Here is a 25,683-nt window from a genome sequence, read left to right on the forward strand (position 1 = left end):
AGACTACTCTTATTCTCGTAAAAAAAAAAATGTTTTTCATGCTCTAAGACGCAAGCAACATATATTTCACTCTGTTGATAAGTCGCACCTAAGGCAGGGAGTAAGGATTATCCCTTCCGGCTATTCCGGCTCTACTTTAATAAAAAATTATGACAGCATTATCGCTCGTGCAACTTTGCCCGAAGTTATAATTAAATTAATGAGACCAACTAATGATATGAGAACAAATCGTGCGTAATATTTTACTTTTTCGTCATATTTAATTTAACGATGCGTCGCAATGTTAAATTTCTAATAATTATTATAAATAAACAATGACAAGTTTACTTGTAAACAATCCTTGATAATTTTATAAAAATTTTATAAAAAAGTCTCACGCAAAAAAAAAAAATATTAATTAACATTAACAGACCTGACGTCTTTATAGTAAGATCGAGAAGGACACCCTTATATGTACCAGAAAAATCCGATAATCATTATCGCTTAATAGCTTAGTAGCTTGCTATTAATACCAGGATCTTTCTACGCGCAGAATATTCAACAATTTTTTTCATTTAGTACTGAAAAGAAAATAGAATTATTACTGTCTTTTTTATTTTGATGAATTCGTTAGATATTGGAAAATTGCACAAAATCATAGATTATAAGTTATTTTTTTACATTTAAATTCTGTTAATCAAAGATTAATATAAATATCAGAAAATATTTTTATTCGCACTTCTTTTTTATGATTATATCGAGTCTCACATCTAGAGAAAAGTCAATATATTCCAATTTACTATATTGTAGTAATTTGATTATATTGTTACTACGATGCATAAAAACATTATTTTTATAGCATTATTTAAATGAAATTTTAATTAACAAAACAATTCTTTTTTTTAAACGAACTTTTCTTCCTTGTTTAAAAGCCGAAGATAACACACCCTTGTAGACCATGCCTGCACGTCCTTCGATAATTACATTTGGCAAAAAATCGTTCTGGAACCTTCCACACACACACACACACACACACGCACGCACGCACACATCACACACACACATCGCGGAAAATCCAATAATCTTTTTCATGACGTCCAATTCTACGAATCAATTCCACGCCAGTATGTCTACATAGAAAACTGTAGAATCGAGTAGTCAATCAATGCTTATAGAGACCTGTCGCTTATAGAGGCCTGCTTCATTGGTACGCATACTGATTGTTACGTAATTATCATTAAAACAATCATATGGGGTTAATTAACAACGCTATGCATTCAAGCAGCAACCTTATTGTACCTTGTCACCATTTAAAAGAATCTTAAATTTTCAAGCTCTTCGTGAAACCTCTCGCAGCAGTTTATAAAAATAAAAGAAATTAAAATTTAAGTATATGTACATACATATTCAATATGAGTTTCATATTTAATATAATGAGTTTCAGTAGTAAGACTGATTTTGTGCAGATTTCACTATTTTGCCGATATATTTGAAATTTCCGCAAAAATGTAAAATTGATCGAGTAGCAGAAAAAATGCCATGATTAAAATATGATAATCCTTAAACGCGCAAAGCTTTTCTTGTAAAATGTTACATAAATATACGTGCCGCAATGTAAGTCCATATTCTTTTATGTTCTTTGTGAAAAACACAAATTTAAGTGCAAATTTATATAGCATTCCTTCTTGATTCTGCAAGGAGTGTTATATGGATATCACCGCAGGATGTTGCAACACCTAGGTAGCAACTACCGCTACTTCTCTTCGTACCTTGAAAGTATAAAGTGCCTCTGGGCATTCATGCGTTAACACGAGACGACAAAGGGATGTACTGGTCAGAATTTGTCCGTATCCCGAGAGTCGGAACGTGTCATCGCCTAGGCGACAGAATAGCAACTCATCAGTGTACTCGAGAAATATATATATGTACATACAATAGAAGAGAAATACAATGCTAGTGTCGTGTAACAACGGCATATTTACACATCGCTTAGGTTGCTCTACAGAAGATGAAAGTCGGTCATTGAAGAGCTGTCAGAGAACGAGAGAAAAGTTCTTCAAAGCGCGAAAAGTTAGTTTTTGTAACTACGTACTTTTCGCGATGTAATGATTTGCTCTCTATATTATTTTCATCATTATATATACAGAATACCTCTTTTTGTGTGTGTGTGTGTGTGTGTGTGTGTGTGTGTGAAATCTGTTAGATTATAACAATAGTATTCGATTGACCAGTTTAAAAAGAGAATTATTTCTTTAAGAAAAAATTATATAAATTGTTATATATCAATTAATATATTGCGCAGCATTTTTATACTCATTAACGCATTAAGTATCTTAATAATTACAATAAATATGTAGTTAATAAATTTTTAAAGATAGCTTTTAAATATATTTAAAATGAAATACAAATACAATAAACTTTTTATAATTTAATTGCACTCAAGCTTAATCTACTTTTTATTTTTAATTCTTTATAAATTAAAAACCATGTCGTAATATTTTATTTAATTCAAGAAACTTAGCTACTAATAATGATTATAACAAATAAATGTAGAATGCAGAAAGTATTTTTCATATGAAATTTATATTGAATTTTAGAATCATAACTTGTAGTAATAATAGTTTATGATATTAATCATTTTTTTATAAACAAAAACTAAATGTCCTATACATATATATGTATATCTCGCAAATTTTTAATCCATTACATATTGATTTTGTAAACTGAAAGTTAGTAAATTCAAAATTTTATTAAGATTTACCATGTCTCGGTTCGTATGTAATGTGAGTAATGAATCAAATTATAATAAGGCTCGATGAATTTTAGCGATTGATTAACTGAAGAGTAAATGAAATGATAATTGAAGTCAAAATGAATAAATAAAATGCATATAGTGATTTGAATCTGTGTGAGTATGTGTGTGTGAGATCCTTAGATTGTGATTTCACTTTACTTAAATTTATTAATGAAATATGAAATGGAATTCGATGGAAATAGAACTTTCACGATCAAAGAAAATTGAAAAACTGAGGAAACGAATGAGATTGGAGGAAGAGAATTATATAACGACAAAAACGATACAGCCTCACTCTTAACTTACAACTTACAAGTGAAACTTGGGAATTTGTAATAGCATTCCAAAAGTTTTTACTATAATTCTCCTTTTGGAGTGCCATTAAATGACTTTACTAGTGGAAGTCATCTTTCTTCGAGTAAGTTTTCTTATTATTTCAAAATGTTTAAGATTTTCTTTAATTTTTTCTGCTTTAAGTTATAGAAAATGACTGATAAAAGTGCAATAATATCTTCTACATATTTTTCATCAGTCTAATTTAACTACATTTAAATGTAATAAAATATAATCTAGATAAAAAATAGATAATAATAGGTTTTTAAGAGATAAAATATTGTCGCATAAGCAAACGTTTTATATTTGAATGCAACTTGTTAATCTGCATAAATAAGAGCGTCAACGTATCCTTGTTCTCTAACCAAGGTCATTGTGAACAGCAACATTCAACTTGCGTCACCATAAACCTTCGCGGTTTGTGTTTGCTGGCGGTAGGAGTAAAATCAAGGAATAATGCGACCACAAATGTGTTTTGATGGAGATAAAATTAACTGTATCAAAATTATTAAAATTATTTTGGTATTTTGTAATGACATGCAAATAAATTTGTTAATTAACTAAATTATCTTTCAATAATTCTAATCCAATTAAAAATTAAAAGAAAAAAAATATTATGTATATAGTAAAATAAGGTAAAAGTTGCCAAAGATTTTTTCGTTTGAACTATTTAAACTTCTCAAAGTAATGACACTTTTTGATATTCTCTTTTCTGATGTCTATAATTTAAAAAATTACTTTATTACTGCGAAATGTTTTATTAAGAAAACAAATTAACAAATTAACAAATTTTTCTTGATAAGAAATAAATTCGCATAATAGAATCGCTTCATTATCAGTAGCAATGTTACGTAATACGCTAACAATGAGTGTCAATTAGATTTCCTCATTATAATATTTATGTACCGACTAAAAAGAATAGTTTAATTGTTCAATTGATTCATCGAGATAAGATCAACTTGTATTTGTTGGTCGCTCTTCCTGGACCAATCCTAGTTTCTTTCACCGACCTTTTTGCTGGCCTTTTTCTGTTTTTTTTTTCTCGTAAACAAACGCCCATAAAAAGTAACAACCAATATGGAACACATCGTGAAGTTGGACACATGCAATTACGACGTGTCGTGCACGTAAGGGCGATCGATCGGTGCCAGTTGAAAGGACGCACGTACAGATGTATGTACATACATACATACATACATTGCTAATCGCACTTGACAATTCAGCATCAGTTGTTATAAACAACGGCGTGTAGATGACTTGATATTGTATTATATTATTTTAAAATCACGTAAATTGTCGACGAGGATCGGAAGAATGAACTTATTTGAAAGAGAAACTTAAATCGCAAATCTTTTTCCAATAATGTAATTAATATTAATCCAATTATCTTTTGTATAACATTTGCGTAGATATCCCATGATATCCAATATACAATGCTTTTATCGGAAATAACTATTTGTTTATTATGATTGACAAAATCAATTTTAAATTACATAATACAAGGAAATCGAACGAGATGTTTCGCAAATGTTGAAGAAAAAGCCGTAAGTTGTGATAATTCCTATCATTAATAAATTAAAGTGTTGTGTCAGGGGAAGAGTCAAAATATTTTCATTCGGCTTACGAGTTAATAGCTTAGCAGTCGAATTCTCTTCACAGTAACAATATAAAGATCCTCAATCTGTTAAAATGTGCGATGTAATATAGGTTCATCTCAAGCAGAATTTATTCGTGTCAGTTGATTTATACTGATTATACACACTGAGGAAAACGAATCACCGAGAGTACCTATAGGAAAACATAAACGCGCATTAAAAAAACTGTGTGAATGGATATTAATTGCCCTGATGTTCGTTTAATCACCTTCTTTCTTTGTTGGCATCATTTTTCGAGTTAACGTACTTTAAAGCTTATTTATTTCCAAGGAAGAAAAAACGTTAGTGTCTCGAAAAATTTATAACAACATTACAACACACATTGCAGTACAATTCTTCGTAGCTCATGTAAGAAGTACATCGTTTTTCTCCAACTATTCTTGCCCGTGATATTACTGAACAAATAAAAAAGAAAATTGTTCGGAATATTAATTTTATTTCGTTAATTTTATTTGAAACTTTATAAATTAGCATCTACATACATGAGTTTTATATTTTTTTATAAATTTGAATTAAAACTCTCGTTAAGACTTTTTTCAATCTACGTAAAATTTTACGCGAATTAAAAAATACCGATCTCAAAAAAAAAAAAAAAAAAGCCTTTCTAGTATCATGCGAGCATGTGTGCGGAATGAGTAATCACTGTCGATGGTAACTGCCACAGGCACAAATGACGAAGCAAGACATCGTATTTATAAACGCACGTATACGGGGCTTTATGACAAGCCGCTTCGAGGCAAACATGAGTGATAGAATCCGAAGGGGGTACATATTCAGAGTAAGTCTCATAAAAGAGAATCGTGTAGGTTTATATTTTATTTCACAATGTCCGAGATTCCGAACACCGATATCATGTTTACGTAAGATTTCCTTTTTATTTTCTTTGATTTCAGAACAAAAATAAAAAAATTAAAAAAATATGTCGAAAAAAAGTTCTATGTTTAGATAATTAAATAAAATTAGATTTATGCGAATTAGATAAAATTAGATAATATCTACCCGAGTAATCTAATAAATAAGATAACAAGACATGAATACACAGTTGCTAATATCTTATTTAAATTATTTTAATACATAACTTAGCAATAATATATGTAGATACATTTTTTTTTTAGCAATGTTCTAACATTTGAAAAAGAAGATAATTTTAGCAAATTTAGCAAATATAACTTTATAAGTCACGTGAGAAAGAAAGAGAGAGAATAACTCAGTTTTAAATTTCTCTCGAAATTTAAAAATTAGATTATTAATAGAATTCATATAAATCAAATTGCATATGTATATAGTTAAAGTAAATATTATTATATAGACGATTATATTTGTGATATAATTTTTTTGAAAAATTAGGTGATAATTTGATAGAATGATTTTAAATTAGGCTAAATGCTTATATAAAAATGTTTCTTCATGTTACATACACACGATATGAGCTCAAAGGTGTATGTATTCTTCGAAAGAAGGTACCAATCGGTGCCAACCATTATCACTTGGGTGTCATAATATATAGGAAAGTAAAATTTTAGATATTATTTTAATTGTTTGTTCGTGATGCAATCTGTGCTATAATCTGCGGTAATATTGCAGCACGAAGATAAAGGAAATTCAGAGAGGGTGAATTAGCACCCTCGTACTTAAATATGAAACAGGAAGTCGGCTAAATTGTGGAATAGCATTGAATGCAATCACATTGAATATCTTATAAAATGCTTTCGGCGATGTAATGAAGACATTATACCTCTTCGTAATAATGAAGAGAATATATTACAAAACTAATTGTAAGACTAATTTCAAGTCTTCTCTAAATTATATCACACAAAGTAAAACTGAAATATATTGTAGATTAAACCGAACGAACACTATGAATAGATAGCAACCTTTGAGGAAAGATCTGAAAAACTCTTTGTAAACAAACATTTAATCTCACTCATCTCAATGTTTGGGTTTATTCTGAATCATTGCAAGATATTATTAAAACACTCTATCATATCTATTAAAGACAGAGAATTACTATTAATTATATTTTACTATAATTTTCGTATGCTAATTAAATCTCATTTAGATAATAAAGATTTATTCATTATTTTTTCGAAAGAATTAAAAAGCAGCTTCTTTTTGGATAAAGATAAATTAAAAAAGTATCTCAAGATAAATTAAAATCGATATCTCAGTTTTCTGAGATTACAGTCAACAATTCAATCAATCAATGAGTTTTTCGTGCAAAAACAGATTTCAATTTAATTATAATATAAGCTAAAAAATTAAAGAAATAGTTTTATATGTTCAAATTAAAATAACATATCTATTTCTCAATAAAAGATTTTTTCATGCAGAGCAGAACACATTTAATATTAACAAAAACAGTTTTACATGTGTTCTGCTAAAAATATATTCCAATATCGTAGACTAAATATCATAAATTAAATTTATTGGACAGCGTGACGACGTTTTTTTAACTCGTTGTTTTATAATGTGATTCTAATAAAAAAATCTTATTATCTGCACGTGAATGGAAATAGAAAGGAATAAAACGTCTCCTAATCACGTATTCAGTGCCGCATTCAGCATTTTAACCAACATCACATTGCGTATACCGTGAAAAATATGCGAAAACTTTAACGACTTTTGCATGCGGAAGCATCGTTAGCTGCTGAAGTTTCTGAAAATTACGTTCTATAGATTTTGCTGTCGTAATTAGACGATCGTAATATTCCTCGAGAAGTTGTGTCATTACTGAAATTAATTGTAAAATACAGGTTGCGAAACATAACATTGCGTATTTCGTACGGTGGCATTGCAGAAATTACTGCGCATTGGATATTACATCGCGATACACTACGATCGATATAGAAATTACGCTCGCTATTCTCGGTAGAATAACACTTTTGCCGTTGGTTGTTTGATGGCTTACCTATAAATATGTTCCATGAAATGATTGTTTCCGACATTGACGTTAATGAATTCGGTTTACTTTATGAATGATTGCTCAAGTTATTCTTAGATGGTATCTTTAACAATCTGCGGTATACTTAATAAATAGTTGAAGATGTATTTTTGAAATAAGAAAATTTTATTTTATTCAGTTTTCATAAATTGCGCGAAAATGATTGGAAATATATTTTTTCGTAAATATATAATACCAATTTTCAAAATATCAAATAACTCTTATGTTACCAAAGAAATTGTACAACGTAGTTTTAATTACATACTGACGTAAATTATGACTGTAATATGGAAATATATTTACCGCAAATACATACTGCATTATTATTCTGTGTGGTTGTCAAAGTACATAATTTAACTAAACCGCACAAAGGATATGCACACGATAAAAATAATCTAATAATTAGAAACAAGATATGCATTGAAATACTAACTCGTGACAATTCAATGACAAATCTAACCGAATATCTAATCATTAATGATATAATTAATTTTATGACTTTTATAAACTAAAAATAAAATTTTTATAATTTTTAAAGTGTTAATTGCACAAATTAGAATAATAAGTTAATGAAAAGTTTTAACTAAAGATTTAAATTTTCATAGCTATCATTTTTATTGCAATTTTTTTAATGTTATCTGTTTCAGTAACTAAATTTAAGTTAAAATGTTAAAAAAAGGTCACATAAATTTATAAGATTTTTTTTTACAAAAATGCTGAGACATCAGTAGATTTAGTTAAATTAAAAATAAAAGATTTTTTAAAAATTAAAGCTACCAACTGTTATGTATAATTGACAAAAAATTTAATTTGTAAAATCTTTTTAATTTTAACTATTTTGAAAATTGTTGATGCTTTGATATCTTAATTAAAGAGAAATTAATTTGATATTAAATATTATTAAACTCGGCATCTCCTCGACGCAAGCATAAAAATACTGAAAAGAAATTTTATGCTATTATCAAACAACACCAAAAATAAATTAGAGAAATGTTGACGACTATAGCCAACTGGAGTATGCTAACTATAATTGGAAGGTAATTGAGAGAGAGAGAGAGAAAGAGAGAGAGACTGAGAAGCGAAGCATACTTTCGCTAACATATACATAGGTCGACAGACTTTAGTCTAAGCAGCAGCGCTATTTGTATAACAACTTTCTCAAAAACAGCAATAATTTTTTCCAGGCTTATGTGTGTTAATAAATTAGCGTGTCGGTAATGCACCAATTACGATTTATGGTTATTTTACAAAATTTTAGCAGTATCCAATTAGCACACGAAAAATTACGAATAACTCAGTTTGTTACATATATAATAAAGCACACATCGATAACTTTTACACGAGATTGTCATTCATATTTTTCGAATTAAGAGCATTATTTCGGATTACCACATGCGCTTTATTATATCGTTTACAGGAAAAGGAAGATACGAAAATTTCGCAGTAACGTAGTAAGACTTAGACGTTTATTTTTCTTTCGCCATACTGAAGCAAGCAACAGTCACTCATCTATTTATAACGCCACCGTGCTAACCACCATCCGCCGTCTATTATCGCGTATAAATATGGAGCACATAAAAAGAATGCCGATATGATGCACGGAACGCTTGAAAAGATTGTAAGGAAAAAAATAGGACTGAAAAATCATTGATCCATCCTGTTGGCGTAAGTGTAAAATCGCATGCACACGAGCGGGAATTACGTAATCTTTTATGACAGCAAAATTTTCTTGATTAACTAATTTTGCATTTTCCCTCCTCTCTCTTTCTATATATATAATCGCATTTATTCGCATCATAATCTACATATTATTTTTCATCCCTTTGAAGCTTCGTTATCGCTTGAGTTTAACGCGACAGCGAACATAGCGCCTAACTTTATATTATTCACAATTTTAATAGCTTTAAACTTTAAATGAGAGAGAAAGAGCTGGATATTTGACAGAGGACGGAACTTCGATGTAATTTTCACAATTACGTCTGTCGCTACGGAATAAGCACGATTGAGTGTCTCTTCCCAAGATACTTTGGAACTGACATAAATTTGAATGTAGGAAGATCTAAAAACGGGACAACAGCTTTTTACTATTACGAGGTCAGTGTATGCATAATCCAAATAATTACGGTTGCAGATTTATGCGATATGTTATGCAACGCGCAAAGCGTTCGTCATCCGCCAAAGTGGAGGGAGAAAAGTCGTCGAACTTGTCGCGTGTGTAACCGATGTATCGCGAGCTTTCTTGAAATAGCGAGACGACCGCAAGATGAATGGCCGCAATGCGATCACTTTTATGAGATTGCAGGGCCTGAAAATCGTATCACTTAACGAGATCGCTTTGTGCGATCACAAAAAATATGTCTTTAGTTAATGATTCTCCATCAACAAATTGATTATCTGTATAATGGAGTATTCTAATATCACTATCTGATACTGCATAATCTGGTCGATTTACGAAAAGAAGAGTTCTTTCAAAGAAAAATAATGTATTATCATTCTTATGAAACATTTGTCATTACAAAGCGATAAAATTCTTTAATATTCGATAAAAATTACGCACATGCAAAAAAAACCATTCACATTTTCTATTGTATATATTTATATTTAATAAACAAAACACTCATATGTATATATACATGTACACTCTCACTCTCTCTCTCTCTCTCTCTCTCTCTCTCTCTCTCTCTCTCTGTCTGTTAATATTCTAATATTTCTATGAAAAATAGAGCACAACATATGATAATATCGGAAAATGTATCATTTTATCATCTCAAAAAATATACTGTTTTATTAAACTCCTGAAAAATTTATTAGAACTTTGATTATAAATAATATCGTCATCATCATCATAATTTGATCGCAAATCGCGAATAGCCACTTTATCGTAATGTAGAATGCATGCAGTTTCGCATTTGCATGTAAGCAAATGTGTGCAACATAAATATAACTTCAAGTGACTTATATTTCATCAGTACGTAAGATTTACAATCGCGTGATGTGTATGTACGCCAGATTGCTTCACATATGTTAATATTTGAATCATTACAAGAAAAATGAAGTGCCATTGGACGAACCATTATTTCTCAAAACGCGTCAGTTTTCGGTGATATACGAACGACAAATGGTCCGAATAATAAATGGCTTTTCGAGAATAGATTCTTTATATATCGGGAGATCTCTACGAATATTCTAATAAATCTTTCAAATTTATTCTAGCACATACAATTTTTTATTAAAAATTTAAATATATTTAATTCTCCCTTGTTTTTAAAATAAATCTAATTAAAATATATATTTAGTCACTTTATGTGTTTGATCGAAATCATTAAATTGCGTCAACGTTTATTCGATTGCATTGATAACATATTTTATGAATAAAGTGAATATTCAAGTAAATACCATTAAAACATCTATTAGTAATAATATTAAACTATTATAATAATATTATTCGTAATATTGTTAATATTATATTAAATATGTGTTACGTGTTCATAGAATATTTCTTTTATTTTTTATAAACGTTTACTCTAATTTATTACAAAAAAGAAATATTTTGATCGTCTATATACACATATTTTCTTTTTTATGATCATAAAACAAAGATTTGCGATGTACACACTCATGTTCTCTAGTTTTTTTTCATTATTATTCTATTGTGTATATAAAAAGATATATGAACAGATCTGATCAGAGTCAAACGTCATATTTTATGTAAATCATATCAAGCAATTACATACGTTACTTCTGTCAGCATTGAAATAGAATTCATAAAATTGACATTTTAAAACTTGATTCTAAAAGTTCGTAAACTATTTCGTTCTGTAAATAAGATTAAACTTATAAATTTCTATTCTTTTTTTGTTAGAAATATTAGTACCGCGTTTAACCGGCGGATTAAATATTCGTGTTGCTTGACAGATAATAATGGTGTATGTGACTACAAAGAATAACGATTTTTTTTTCTATAGAGTATAAAGCTTTGCTCTATCAAGCATGACAAAATGCTCGCATGCTCATAAAAGACTTAAAAGGGAAAGCCCAACTATTCTTCGTCCGATGAAAATATTTTTCATAGCACGTAAGTCGTTGCATTTAGGTTCATGGATGGATCTTGATATTAAAAAATTTTTAAATTGCAGAATCAAGATAATTAAAGCGTAAAAATAAAATGGAAGATATTTAAATATAGTATATAATTCTAAAACTTTATATAATCATAATAATTAAAACAATGTCAATCGTACATTATATGTAAATTCAAAATATATATAGGATAGCGCAAAATTTCTAGATTCATCTTTACTTTGTCGTGCGAGTACACATAAAAAAATTAAAAAAATTATTTTGTATAATCTTACTGCAATTTCTAAATTTGAAAATTATAATCTAGCGCGACAGCTGCTACACATCATTCACAATTATCTATTTATTTTCATCATCAATGTTATTCAGGAGGAGCTTGATTAGGTAATATTTATCATTGCTGTCTTTTATCATAAAAATTCATTGATATATCTCATGGTTAGAACCTCTGGTCGGGAAAACGAAAACACAAATGCTTTCCTTCGCGATTTTACGCCGCTGTGAGATGTAGCAGAACGCGCTTGCACAGGAAACCGCCCTATAAAGGCGACTCAATGTAAACCGCAAGCCCCATTTGTTGCTCGCAAGCTCGCGGCGGCTGCCGACCGCCGGAGCTTTGTCTGTTGTATTTTCGTTGGCACAGTACCGGTACCGCAACGGTGCACCGCGGCCACGCAATCCGGAAAGGTCAGCCAGCACCATTACGTACCCACGACTCGTATAAAACACGCGCGCGAATTACTTGGATGTATGGCGGGTCTTTTATCAGGCGCGATACTTTTATCGGTCACGCGAGCTTTTTCGGGACGCGAGATGTGCTATTCCGTTTCGACAATAAACGGCACCGCGACGACTCTCGTGAGTGTGTGTTGTGTGCACGAGAAACAAATAATACTTTAATTAAAATATTTTCGGACACACATAACTGTAGATAAAACGTAATTTTGTTTGCACATTATTTTTTTCCACGGATGAGATACGTTTCTGAATGTTAAAAACATATATGTGGAAATTAAATAATAATTTAATAAGTATTTTTAACAACGAAATGAGAAAACAAATTGGAAATTATTAGATATCAGAAATGTGTTATATATTTCATTGGACGTGGATGCATTTTATTTGATACGTGCTATCATATAAAATATTTTAAACATATTATTCACAATAATCTTAAGCAAAAATCCAACATCCTTTTTTGATCATTATATTTGTCATTGCTACGAGATACATATATTAAAACAAATATTTATATTAAAATATAAATTTATTTGCAAATTAAAAGTTTGTTCTTGCATTATTATAGCTGTAATCCAGAATGAGCTCGTAAACGGATCAGTATTGGGAAATAGCATCAGACACAAATGAAATGTACAGCTGAATAATGTACCGTGAAACGGTGATCTCGCGCTATCATTGTTATGACATAGCTCGAGAGGAAAGATGCACTATGGTAAAGGAGGATAGAAGATACGGAACGTTCGAAAAGCTGTATGTACAGGTAATAAAAGATCTTTACACACGCGTTGCATTACAAAAGTTCTCCATAAAAATCGATCCATCTTTTTTAGGGATATATTTTTTGCAAAATTTTGTACGCGCAAAATATAAGCAAAGCGTAATAAAATACTGAAAATAGAAGAATTAATACTTTTCTCATATGGTTTCAAATTCCATGGATTTTTAATTGAAGATTTGGTTAACAATACTACTTTTTGTGTAACTAAAGTTCCTCAAAAAATTCCCTTAACATAGAATTTGAATTAGAATTTAACTAAACATGTGTACAGATTACTGGAATTTCCTTTTGGCATCGTAAAAACGCACGGCTACAATAAAAAGCAGAAGTGGAGACGGACACGTGTGCGGAAGGATACGCGGTCCATATCCGGCCCGCCATCCTGGCGGCATGGTCCTTTGGGCCACAATACTAATCCTCCAAGGAGCTGGATTCGTAGGTAAACGAAGAGTCACGCATTACGCATCATTGTTAAAAAATAGTAAAGAGATACTTTTTATGAGAGAGACACGATTTATTACACAATAATTGATATAATAAATCTCGCATACATAGTGAAATTTAATTCTTTATTTTTAAAAGAGTTTTAACGCAAAATCTTTGTTTCAAGCTTAATTATTAAAATATTTGAAGTTGAATATTTGAAGTAAAAAATTTAAATTTCTAAAAGGGGATATATTATCAAATAATGACAGATATATTTCGTGTTTACAGGCTCGGTGACAGGCATTCCCGGCGTCCCGGAAAACATAACGGTGATGTTCCTGAATCCGACGTCTGTACGTGTCTCTTGGAGCACCAGCCAGGTTGAGCAGGTCGAGAAATACGACGTCACGTATAAACCAACCGACGCCAGGTGCGTTCCAGCGATTCTGATATTGCGAATCGACTCAGACTTTCATTTCGCGATGCACAAACAACATTCGTAAAAAAAAGTACTAATTTCGCGTTCTATTCTGGTATCGGTCTATCTTTTGAAAGAAATGATAATTTTTCAATGAATAGTACGCTCAATTTGTTGTTAATTATTTGTCTTCCTAATGTCTTTATTGTAGCAAGTTGTCGTTCTTTGTAGGTCATGTACAAACACGGATATGATTCACAAAAGGTATGATTTGCTAGATGATATTGATGTTTGACGCAATAAAGTTTTGTTTATTTATAATTTGAAGAGATAATCGCTGAATTAAATTACTAGATATTTATTCTACTTAGGCGCGCACGCGTGTAATTGAGAAATAGGGAAGTGACATAAATTATTCTGTTTTGATTCCCTTCGATCTACATTTCTACCTTTCATTTGTTTTTTTTCACACATTACATGATATAAAATTGAAACACTGACATACTTAACATGTTCAAGGATTGCGACAAAATGCCGCAATGCAGACATTTAGGCTTATCGAATCTGAAATATGTTATATATATATATATATGTAAAAAGTTTAACAACTACACATATATAATATTGCATTCTGTGCTATACATATATATATATATATATATATATATATATATACTTATTATTGAAAAAGGATTGAAAGGATAGCGAGCAAATCGAGTTGTGCGTGTGCCTCGTGTATGTTGCGTTTGCAAAAGCACACGTATCGGTATTACATACTATTGGTATTTCCTTTAATTATGTCGGGAATGTTTAAATATAACTAACTGCATATACTCTCTATCATTAAAAAGCTAAACTATTAAAGTGATATTTATTATATAAACCATCGAGATAAAATTTCATACATGGATAGACACGTGTAGGGTGTTCATAACACCGTATATTTATTATTATTATGTAAATGTCAACAAGTACAATTTTTCATGTTTTTCTTAATAATCATTTGTATATTTTTATCTGTTTTCAAATTTTCATAATTTAAAGATTTTTAGTTAATAACTATTAATTTGTGTGTTAAGATATTATTTATTTTAAATTCAGCTGAAATAAGTAAATTTGACTTATTAGTTGTTAAAAATTCATTATTCAATTTTATAATAGAGAAAAAACTATAAAACTGCACAGAATTAAAGAAATATATCAGAGAATAAATAAAGATGTATGTTAACGTGCACGAAAGTGACATTTTTAATATAGTGAACAAAATTCATATATCATTAAATAAATAAAATTACGTTCAATAAAAATAGATAAAATGTAAACTATTTAAGCATTTAAAATCCATAATAACAAAAGTGATGAAAACCCGTGAAGCGTGTTTGTTCAAGTCAAATTTCGAGATTTATATTATTGCACTTTTTCCGTCTGTCTGATTGACGATCAATGACGTTGAAAAGTGAATATTAATTCAATTTGTTTTTTGACAGTTCGGTGAAGTATGCTACTTACAAATAATAAAAATGATAAAAATGCATATTTAAGCAAATATAAATTACTATTTTACTAAAATAACTATTATAATTCCATAAATAATCTTTTTAATAAACTTACAAAATAATTATTTATTTATTACAAATGATTTTTATCATACTATCAGCTTTGAATTTATCATCGCAAAACTTAATAAAATTTATTCGACATCATCGATCAATCGATATATAACTTAACAATTTAAAATAGAGTTAATATTAAATTAATACACTTCTATAATACCAATACATTACATTTACTAATCCCGCTTACGAGATATAAAACGCATTTTATACGAATACCATTGTATAATAATATAATTAAACAGACGGAAAAAAGTGCAACAATATGAATTTCGAAATTTGATATTTTATACGGACTTAATTTTTTTTCAATTTATTTAGAAATCGAGAATAGAAGTAAGAATGACGGACAAAGAGATTACTCACATTTAGCTCTATCTTTGGGGAGCTTCCTCGATGTTTTTTGAGATATTCTAAATACTCCTCGCTAGGAGTATTTGAAATCCAAATGCTATCCTGGTCGGTTGCATAATATACGATACGTAAAACGAGCGGAAAATCTATTCTTCTACAACGATCCATTGAAACGCACAAAGAAAGATATGAGGATTATTGAAAAAAATCATCGATTACAGTCACGCAGATTACTCAACGAAATGATTACCCGTTACTAAATTTAGTCCTTTCGACACTTTTCTATGCACAATTTGTCAAAACGCGTAAAAAGACGCCAAAAACTACGCAGCTCACGCGCATCGCGCACCGTAACTGTACTGGCAAATACTAACCTCGGTAACATGGAAGGTGCAAGAAATTGCTCCCCAATGTGACTGTGCCAGTGCCCCAGTGACCTACTTTTCCTTGCGCCTGCACGGAACTGATCAACGGCTTAAAGGGGAGCTTCTCTTATGTAACGCACGATCACATCACACAACGTGACGTCATACATACGAAAAACATTATTTCATGCAGAAAAATTTCTTATCAACGCGGGGATGTAAATAAAATGTTAATGGAAGAATAAATATTATTGAAATATTAAGAGACATATTATTAAAGTGCAATGTCGATTTGCTTGCATTTGATGCATTGGACAATTTATAAAGAGCTAATATCTTGTAAAGTTTGTGATTGCTGAAGTGCTTTGTGTACTCATCTTTCAAACGACTATGATTATTCTGTTAATTTTGTTGTTCTTTGTGTTTCGTATTTTTAGTTCAACATTAGTGTTCTATACTCTTAGTTCAACATTAAAGTTAACATATTTTAAAAGAGTATAATTTTTTTCACAAATACTGTAAATGAGTGACAGTACGAAGATGAATATTAAAATTAATTAAAATCAATCAGAAAGCGCAACAATAATATATCTTGAAAAACTATATATATATTAATTCTTTTATCAATTCTTTCTATTCTAATATACAATATACTTTTATGTAAGTGTAAAAATAACTAATTTTCTTATATTATATAAAAGAAAAAGAATAAATATATGTATATGAAATTACATGTGGACAATATAATATCGTGTATATTAGGTATTGCATATATTGTAGAAATAATACTGCTGTCGAAAAAAGTCTCTAATGACATATGAATGCCTGGTTAAACTTTAGGAGAGCCGGAAGAGGATGAAACGGAAAATGTCTTAAACAAATTTTTCCTTTATAAGAAAGTAAAAGCGACGAGAAAGAACCAATGGATATATATATAAATATCCATGAAATAATTCTTAGTAATAGAAATAAAACGAGATTTGTATGCATGTATGAGACATGTATATCCAACAGAGTGTTGATGTAACATCATACGCTATGTAGAAACGGAATGGAAAACATAATTTAAATCGAATAAATTCCAACCCACATATGTGGTTCACGTATTTTCTTTTCACATTGACAAATGCATTAAAAAGTTTAGATAAATCACGTCATGATAATAGATTTTGACAAATTACGGATTTATAGGAAAGATCGAAATAATGAATTTATTATGCGGTAATGAATATCCACATTAAAAGAAGATTCAATTAATATTGAGTATTTGAACAATGTGTGTAGATTATAATAAATAATATTATATAAAACACTTTATTATATTATATAATTATATAATATATTATAGTTTGTATGATATTTCAATTAGATCAATATAATTAGATTCAATTAGATTAATAGAAGTGATCTATACATTCATTTTTTTGCTTATTAATTTCCAATCCATAAAGAGAGAGTTTAACATATAATAACACCAATCTGCAAGATTGCTATGTTTTTCGCGTTTATTCATCAGTAAAGTTATTCAATTTATCAAAAATTAAAATATCTATTATTAAAATTAGCATTTATTTAATAGTAAACTTAACTATAATCGTGCATTAAGTTACTTAAATTTCACAAAATAACATGACATTTAAAATAGATCAACCATTGTTTAAATCGATCGTAGATCGATTAGAACTGAAAACGAATAAAACAAATTATAATGAAATTTTCATGTTTAATATAGCATAAGAAAAATTTTTCTAAAATAATATAAGTATTACATATATAACAAAAATTTTAATAAATAATGCAATACTGCATAGTTTACTTTAAGTGCTACAATTTCGAGATGTTAATGATCAAATTAAAATAACACATATAGTAATAAATAATGGCAAATAATATTGTTAAACACGCATTTGTATAAAAGATTGAAAATAAAAGCAGATTATATGAGATGAGTTAAAGAAACCTGACAATTTTCAAAATAAAATTAAAAAAATAAAATATAACTTAAATATTTATTTTTTGTTACATAACAATATGATATATAATGTCATTTGAGTATATTGCCTATTATTTATTATTATTCACTTTATTCATTTAATAATATATTTATTAATCGTCAAATATCCTCCATTTATTCTACACTGTTCTATATTATGCAGGTTTCGCTGTTTATACAATATTGTCTGGTATAGTTGTATTTTTATTCCTGCATATTGATTTTGTTAATATACAGAAAAAAAATTAATATGCTTAAAAAGCATATATATCCAATATTTTATATGTTATTGTTATATAACAATAAATAAATATTTAAATTATATTTAATTTTTTATTTCAGTTTGAAAATTATTAGGTTGCTTTGGCTCACTCTATATTAATTATCACATCTCTCTCTCTCTCTCTCTCTCTCTCTCTCTCTCTCTCTCTCTCTCGCTGCATTAAAACAAAATGATTTTTAAACTGAACAAAGCATTCATAATGCGAATTTTCATAAGTTAATAATTATATACAATATATCAAGTTAATAATTACATACATATCATGCATATGTTTTACTATTAATACAGTAATAATTAAATTAAATTAATACGGTTTTATTCTATATATGAAAACACAACTTTGAATTTTGCAAAGCCATTAAGAGCCAATAATAATATAATATAATCTCATCTCGCATGCATATACAGAAATCGTTTTTTTACAATAGTATTTGTAAATTCTTACATTTTTCAAATTTTTTTAAATTTAAAGTTTAGTATTTTATCATAACAAAGAGCTAAATAATAACTAAATAATAAATAACTAATAGTTAAATAATAAATAAACATATTTTCAAATGTATTTCTATAAAAAAAACTTTTCTTTTATAGAATTGTAACAAACTTAAAATGTTGTATAGAATACAAAATAATATTCAAATTACAACATTAAAATAAAATAACTTGCAGATTTATAATACTAATAACGTGAAAAACTTTAAGGCTATTTTATATAAAAAAATTAATATCCTAAAACAAGGACATTAAGTAATATAAATAAAATCATGAAAGAAAAATACTGCAGAGACTTTGAATTTTTATTTTACATTTTAAAGTTAAGAAATATTCTGAAATAATCTTTTATACAAATGATTCGTGTAAAAAGTTACAAGTTGTTTTCTTTTAAATAAACCAGAATAACGAGAAAGTATTTTATGATAAAACTTTTTTTAAAGATCTTGTTGGATGTCTTTATAAATCGAATATGGCTGGTATAATAAAAAAAAATGTTTACTAAGAATATATTTTTAAGATATTATCCACATTAGTTTTAAAGCAATACACCTAAAATTTAATTAGTAGTAAACATATATCCTGAACATATCGTTTTGTATTAATTATATGGTTTATTTTCTTACTATTTTGATGTTATCTGTTATTATAAAATTATTAATATGTTATATAGATTATGTCTGTGATGTAATAATAACTAACTGAATATTTATATCAGAATGATATTGATATGAATATTATTTATGTATGTCTTACGCAAATATGAAAATAACGATGAGTGATTAAATTCACGAAATGGCAATATATCAAGAAGATAATAGAGCGAAATTAAATAAAATATAATATTCGTGCAAACCATTTTCCCAACTGGAAAAATATTAAATTTCTGATAAACCCGGGATATCGAAACGTGATATATCGAATAAGCTTCATGAAAAATATTTAAAGTCAACTTTTTCAAATGCAAAAAAACGAATTTTCTAGTAAAATAAATAGTAGAAATGTCACCAGAAAATATAATTACTACTTTTTAATATTCAACATTAAGTATTGGAAGAAAAATATATGAATATTATTCGAAATTTACCGATGTAAAATTTACTTAATTTAAGTAATTTTCTAGCAAAAAACAAAATTATTTTTATTTTTACTTCTGAAGAGAGAAAGAGAGAGTAACTTGCAAATATTTTTAGAGTGATAGACATAATCATACATCGACTTATCCAAAAAGTATTAATGGTTTTTTTTATTAAAGAAAATCGATTCCGAAGAAATGTGCTTAATGAGAGGTATCCTGTGAACTAATTTATCATGAAACACGAGCATGAGCAGGTCGGATGAATCATTACGACGTCCGTTTAAATATGATACTAGAGAAGCAAAAGTGCAATCTTTTACAAAAATGTATAGCATCGATCTGTTCCGCGATAAGACGACTAGTGCTATGGTCTCGTTATATAAAGTTCATTGCATGCACTTAGACTCTGGTCAGATTACGGCTTTATGTAACGACGGAAACATACGAGAGGCTATTAAATGGGTTAATTGGAACTAGCTAGAGAACAACTTGCTGCTTAAAGTTTTGTTTTCATTCAACTTTTAATCGAATTATTCTTACTTTGTATTTTGTTTGTCTTATTGTTAGAAAAGTTTTGTATTAGTCTCAGCATCAACAGAATGCATATATGTGGTGCATCAAATGTATTTTGTGTTAACGATGTAGTTTATAATTTTTAATAAATAGGAATATTTTTTAGAATAGACAACACTTATGACTTAATATTATCATCAATTGATTAGAATATATATTAGACTGAACATTTCCGCGATATGGATATTTAAGATAAAATGTCTTAAAAATTTCACATTCTTTAGAACACACGTAAATATCTCTTAAATATATGATATGTATAGTCACAACACATTGCTATGCGTTTACCAACTTTATCCCATTCTTTTGTTAAAATTATTTACGGTATTATTTCTATACCGATTGCATTCCATAAACTATCTTATTTTCATCTAAAATATAATACAAAAATAATACTTTTGTATATAATATAAAATTAGTTATATTTTACGGTTGCGATCTCGATAATAATATCTATGTACATTTATACCATATAACGAAATTTTATCGAATATCGGCATTTTATTATTTTGATACATTCAATCTTTCACGATTATTAACAGTCTATCTAACTCAAACTGATTATTGTCGTTCGTAGTATGACGGTAGTCTTTTCGATAGAATTTATCAAATGCAATGCTAAATCGAAGTTGCATTTTAATAACTGTTATTTCAATGCTTATCATGATACAGCTATTATATTGTGATTTTATTACCCTATGATATTTAAGGCTTCTCAAAAATTTCGATTAACTTACACGATACCCGCAACATATCGAAATTCAATGTTCATCTTCTGATTAAATTACAATATTCACTCCGCAGAATTCCGATGATCAAAGACGTTTTCAATTTCTCTTTTTTATAGTGTATCACTTATATTACGTTTATGCATTGATTAATGAACTCTCAATTAAAAAATATTAAATTTATATATTAATTAAAATAATTATAAATTACTATGTAATTAAAAAATGCTTTCCCACAAACAGACCATTACAATACTTATATAATATAAATAATGAAATAATTATATAAACTTAATAATGAAAATTTGTTATTTATTAAAATAATTTATAAATCTAGATTTCCACTCTTCTTTAATATGTTGATAAAATATGTTATATATTATAATGTAATCAATTTTACTATCATAAAACAATAAAATTTTTATAATTAATTAATAATCACACACACATTATGAAAAAATGAATATAAATGTAAAATATAACATTAATACATGTAAATAATCTTCTTCTTGAAATATAAACATACATGATTAACTTTGTAAATGGAACTTTTTTACCATGATTTTTGTCATTTCTGTATTTAAATTTTTTATGTTGTCAGGCTTTTTTTAACCACGATTAGTTTCTATTTGTGTCATTTCAGCGAGACGATTCCGAAAGCACATGCAAACTTTTTTTATCATTCGTTTCCGAATATATGAATGTAAAAAAGAAATTATGTGATTGAAAATGATCATAATCAATAGTCGAAAGTTAACTGTTTTAACAAAAGGATTGTTTATACACAAACCAGTGTCAGTGTTTTGCATTTTGTTTGGCTTTAATGGAAATTAGTTGTTTCCTGAACAAAATATAATTTAATTACTATTGCTAATTTTATAAAAACAACATTAAATCTTTTTTAATCAACAATTTATATATCTCCTAAATTTAATTTTAAGAGGAAGTTACTTCAGACAACATGCGCACTCTTCTTAATAATGATATAATAATTTAATTTCCTAATTATGAATATGCGGAAATTTTTAACTTTTTAATAGTGATTATTTTTCTGAAAATGTAGAAGTAGGATAAGAGAAAATCTTCAATAACCGATTTATATTTAGAATATTTCCGTGGATCTCGCTCAAGGTCTTGTGCATAAGCTATCGTAAAACATTGAATCATAACGGCAAGGTGGTTAGTTACAGGGTGGTGGCGGTGGTCGCAGGAAATAGTGAAGCAGTCACCTTGAGTAACCTCCGAGCTGATACGCAATATCAGCTGGTTGTAACTGCCGTGAGGGCCGGAAAGAAGTTTCGAAGTCGACCAATCGTCTTCCGCACACTCGGTAAGCTTTGCCTTCCTAAGCTTTACCTGTCTCCGGCATCACGGTCACATGTGACAGGTGCGTTTCTGATAAAGAGAAAATTTCTCTAATCTGTGTAGTAATCGTGAACGTCCGTCATGATGCTTGCGTAGTTATTTATTATTTATTTAATCTTTTACAAACGACGCTGCGAGCCAGTATTTCGGAATATTTTTGTTTGCGTTCTATAGTACATTTCCGCTTTTTATTCCATTTCTTTTACCATACACACAATAAAAAATATATTTAAATAAAGATATGTACTTTATAGAATAAAGATATTAAGGAATTTCCATTATATTTAATTTGAAAAAATATAATGGTGTATAAAACAAATTATTTTTTAAAAATGTTTTTTATTTTTTTATTTTTTTGGCAATTTAATATTAAAAATATTCAATTTCAATTTAACTCACGATTTAGTTTCACAAGATTGAAAAGTTTTAATTCAGCTCGGTACAATTTACAATCCCATAATACGTAAAAAATAAAAAAAATATATATACATATATATATATATGCACAATATAACAGATATCTTTATAGTGTAGTAAAAATATTTCGCAAAAAAGTGTGATCCATCTGATCTTACAAAACTTATTTTTGAAATATCCGCAATATATCGTATGAATTAAATTCTAAATTTGAAAAGAGAATTTATTTTCCGGAAATCTTAAATCAATTTTTTCGTTTGCTTAAGCTCGTTAATCATATATAATATAGTACACAGAAATTAATTTAGACAGAGTACACAGAAATTTAGATCAGTCATTTTCCGACGTAACACTATCCAGCATAAATCATGTAAAATCCCACAAGGATGATGTACGCGATCTCACATAAAGCGATTATCGACGAAAACGAGCTTGTATCGATGTAAACGAGCATGCATCGTTTTCAGAGCCACCACGCACGTCTCCACAGCAAGATGCAGCGGTAACTGGTGGTCCTCTTCCTCCACCTCCACCGTCCTCACAACAACCTCAACCGTACATACAAGTAAGCTATATTTTCCTAAACAAATTTTTTTGAACAATTTTGTGTTTAAAGTTTGTTATCTCTCAAAAATACTTGTATCGTTTCAAATTTGAGTAAATGAACCAATTTATTCATAATAGCGACCAAATAGGTTGGAAAAATTTTACTTAATCTAGATTCACGTATAAACATCACGATTGGCAATCGAGAACTTTCTTAAATATTACGTAAAACTGAAGGCAACATAATATATCCTTTAAAGGAAAATCAATTTATTGGTACATAGAATACAATATCGAGAAGTATCGAAATAGAAGAATGAAAGAAAAATGTGGTTGAATAAATTGATGCATCTTTTATCTCTATTTCCGTATTTCACAGCTTTCTTCGACTACAATTTCCAGAATATTAAAATAAATTTAAAAATTCTCTTTCTTTTCGAATATTCTCCATACAAGCATATAATTTAGAATATTTATAGAATTTTTTGCGAAGTGGATTTTACATCAATTTTCAGAACTTTTATATATGCATGTTCTTCGGTAAAATCAATAATGTGAAGCGTTACTTGTAAAGAAAAGTAGATAGACAATTTCTCACCTAGTGGGATATAACATCATTTTACCAGAGTATGAAAAAAGAAGAAACTGGAATATGGCTGCGAAACTTTTTCAAATCTAATCCAGGCGAGAAAGAATCCTCTGCGTGAAGAAATGTGTGTCTCGAAATTATATTTCTTTTCGAACTTTTTATCATATGAGAAAGAGAAAAAGAGACATCCATTTCGAATGTCCGATGAAGGACTAACTAATAACATCTGTCATTCGAGAAATTTCTCAATAAATGCAAATATGCCGAATGTCGAAAATATATTAAAAGATACACGCATAAAAATTATTATTGCATGAAAATCTTCACATCGCGAATTAAAACAACGCGACTTGTGTTCCGTTTACAGATCCGTGGCGTCGAGGTGGGCATAGTAGTGTTAGTGTTGATAGTTTGGGCAGGCGCGATAGCGTTGTTCTTCAATCGCTGGGGAAAGATCCGGATGCTGCTGCCTTATCAGCCCGACTATAAGGAGCAATTGAAGGTCCCTGGCACGGGCGTGTGCACGGCCGCGAGCTCCGCGTATACGCAACATCCAACGCAACACGCGTGCTCTCAGGTAACGCATAGGTATACTGCATCCGATATGATGCAACGAACCTTCCTGCGCTCGCATTGCATAATATAAGCCGCGCCCAGGTAGCGTTCTGAAAACTGGAAAAATTTGACTGCTCAAGCTATGAGATTATTATCCTCGAGAGACATAAGAATAAAAATTAGAAATTTTCTTTTGCTGCTAAAAATTATTTAAAACAATGAATATCTTTCATATGAGAAACATTTTTTTACTTTATTTAGGAAATACATCTTCAGAGGATTCTATGATGTATCTCCGTAATCTAAAGCTATTTATTTAGCAACTAAAGATTTTTAAATATGGTCTATTGAAATTATATATATATATATATATATATATATAAAGTTTCATTGAAATCAAATTAAAATTTACCGCTTTTTTTGCAAAACTAAATAATTTTCTTTTAGATCTTATAAAATACTAAATCATTATATATTTTTGTAGCACAATTAATCAACGAAAATAATCAATTTATTATGGATTTTTTAATATCATCATATAATACCATCATATCAACTAAAAAAGGAATTGAAATCAATGTCTTTTT

General features: G+C 28.7%; 2 protein-coding genes across 15 annotated transcripts in view; one reads left to right on the plus strand and one right to left on the minus strand.

Moving 5' to 3' along the window:
• LOC140664636 (uncharacterized) overlaps window positions 1–25,683 on the plus strand; it is a 106,549-nt gene that overhangs the window by 57,346 nt on the left and 23,520 nt on the right. For 7 of the 14 annotated variants that reach the window (XM_072889910.1, XM_072889902.1, XM_072889901.1 and 4 more), the window contains 7 exons: window positions 13,089–13,283; window positions 13,573–13,740; window positions 14,016–14,157; window positions 14,377–14,409; window positions 22,809–23,011; window positions 23,874–23,971; window positions 24,909–25,118. In XM_072889910.1, the coding sequence (XP_072746011.1) occupies window positions 13,692–13,740; window positions 14,016–14,157; window positions 14,377–14,409; window positions 22,809–23,011; window positions 23,874–23,971; window positions 24,909–25,118 (735 nt within the window). In that variant the 5' untranslated portion in view covers window positions 13,089–13,283; window positions 13,573–13,691. The other 7 variants (XM_072889905.1, XM_072889907.1, XM_072889908.1 and 4 more) reach the window with 7 other exon arrangements.
• Window positions 1–25,683, minus strand: part of LOC140664524 (uncharacterized) — a 94,368-nt gene that overhangs the window by 33,644 nt on the left and 35,041 nt on the right. The gene's annotated exons all lie outside the window — the stretch shown is intronic.

The sequence above is a fragment of the Anoplolepis gracilipes genome, chromosome 4 (genome assembly GCF_047496725.1).
Source record: "Anoplolepis gracilipes chromosome 4, ASM4749672v1, whole genome shotgun sequence".
Lineage (NCBI taxonomy): Eukaryota > Metazoa > Arthropoda > Insecta > Hymenoptera > Formicidae > Anoplolepis > Anoplolepis gracilipes.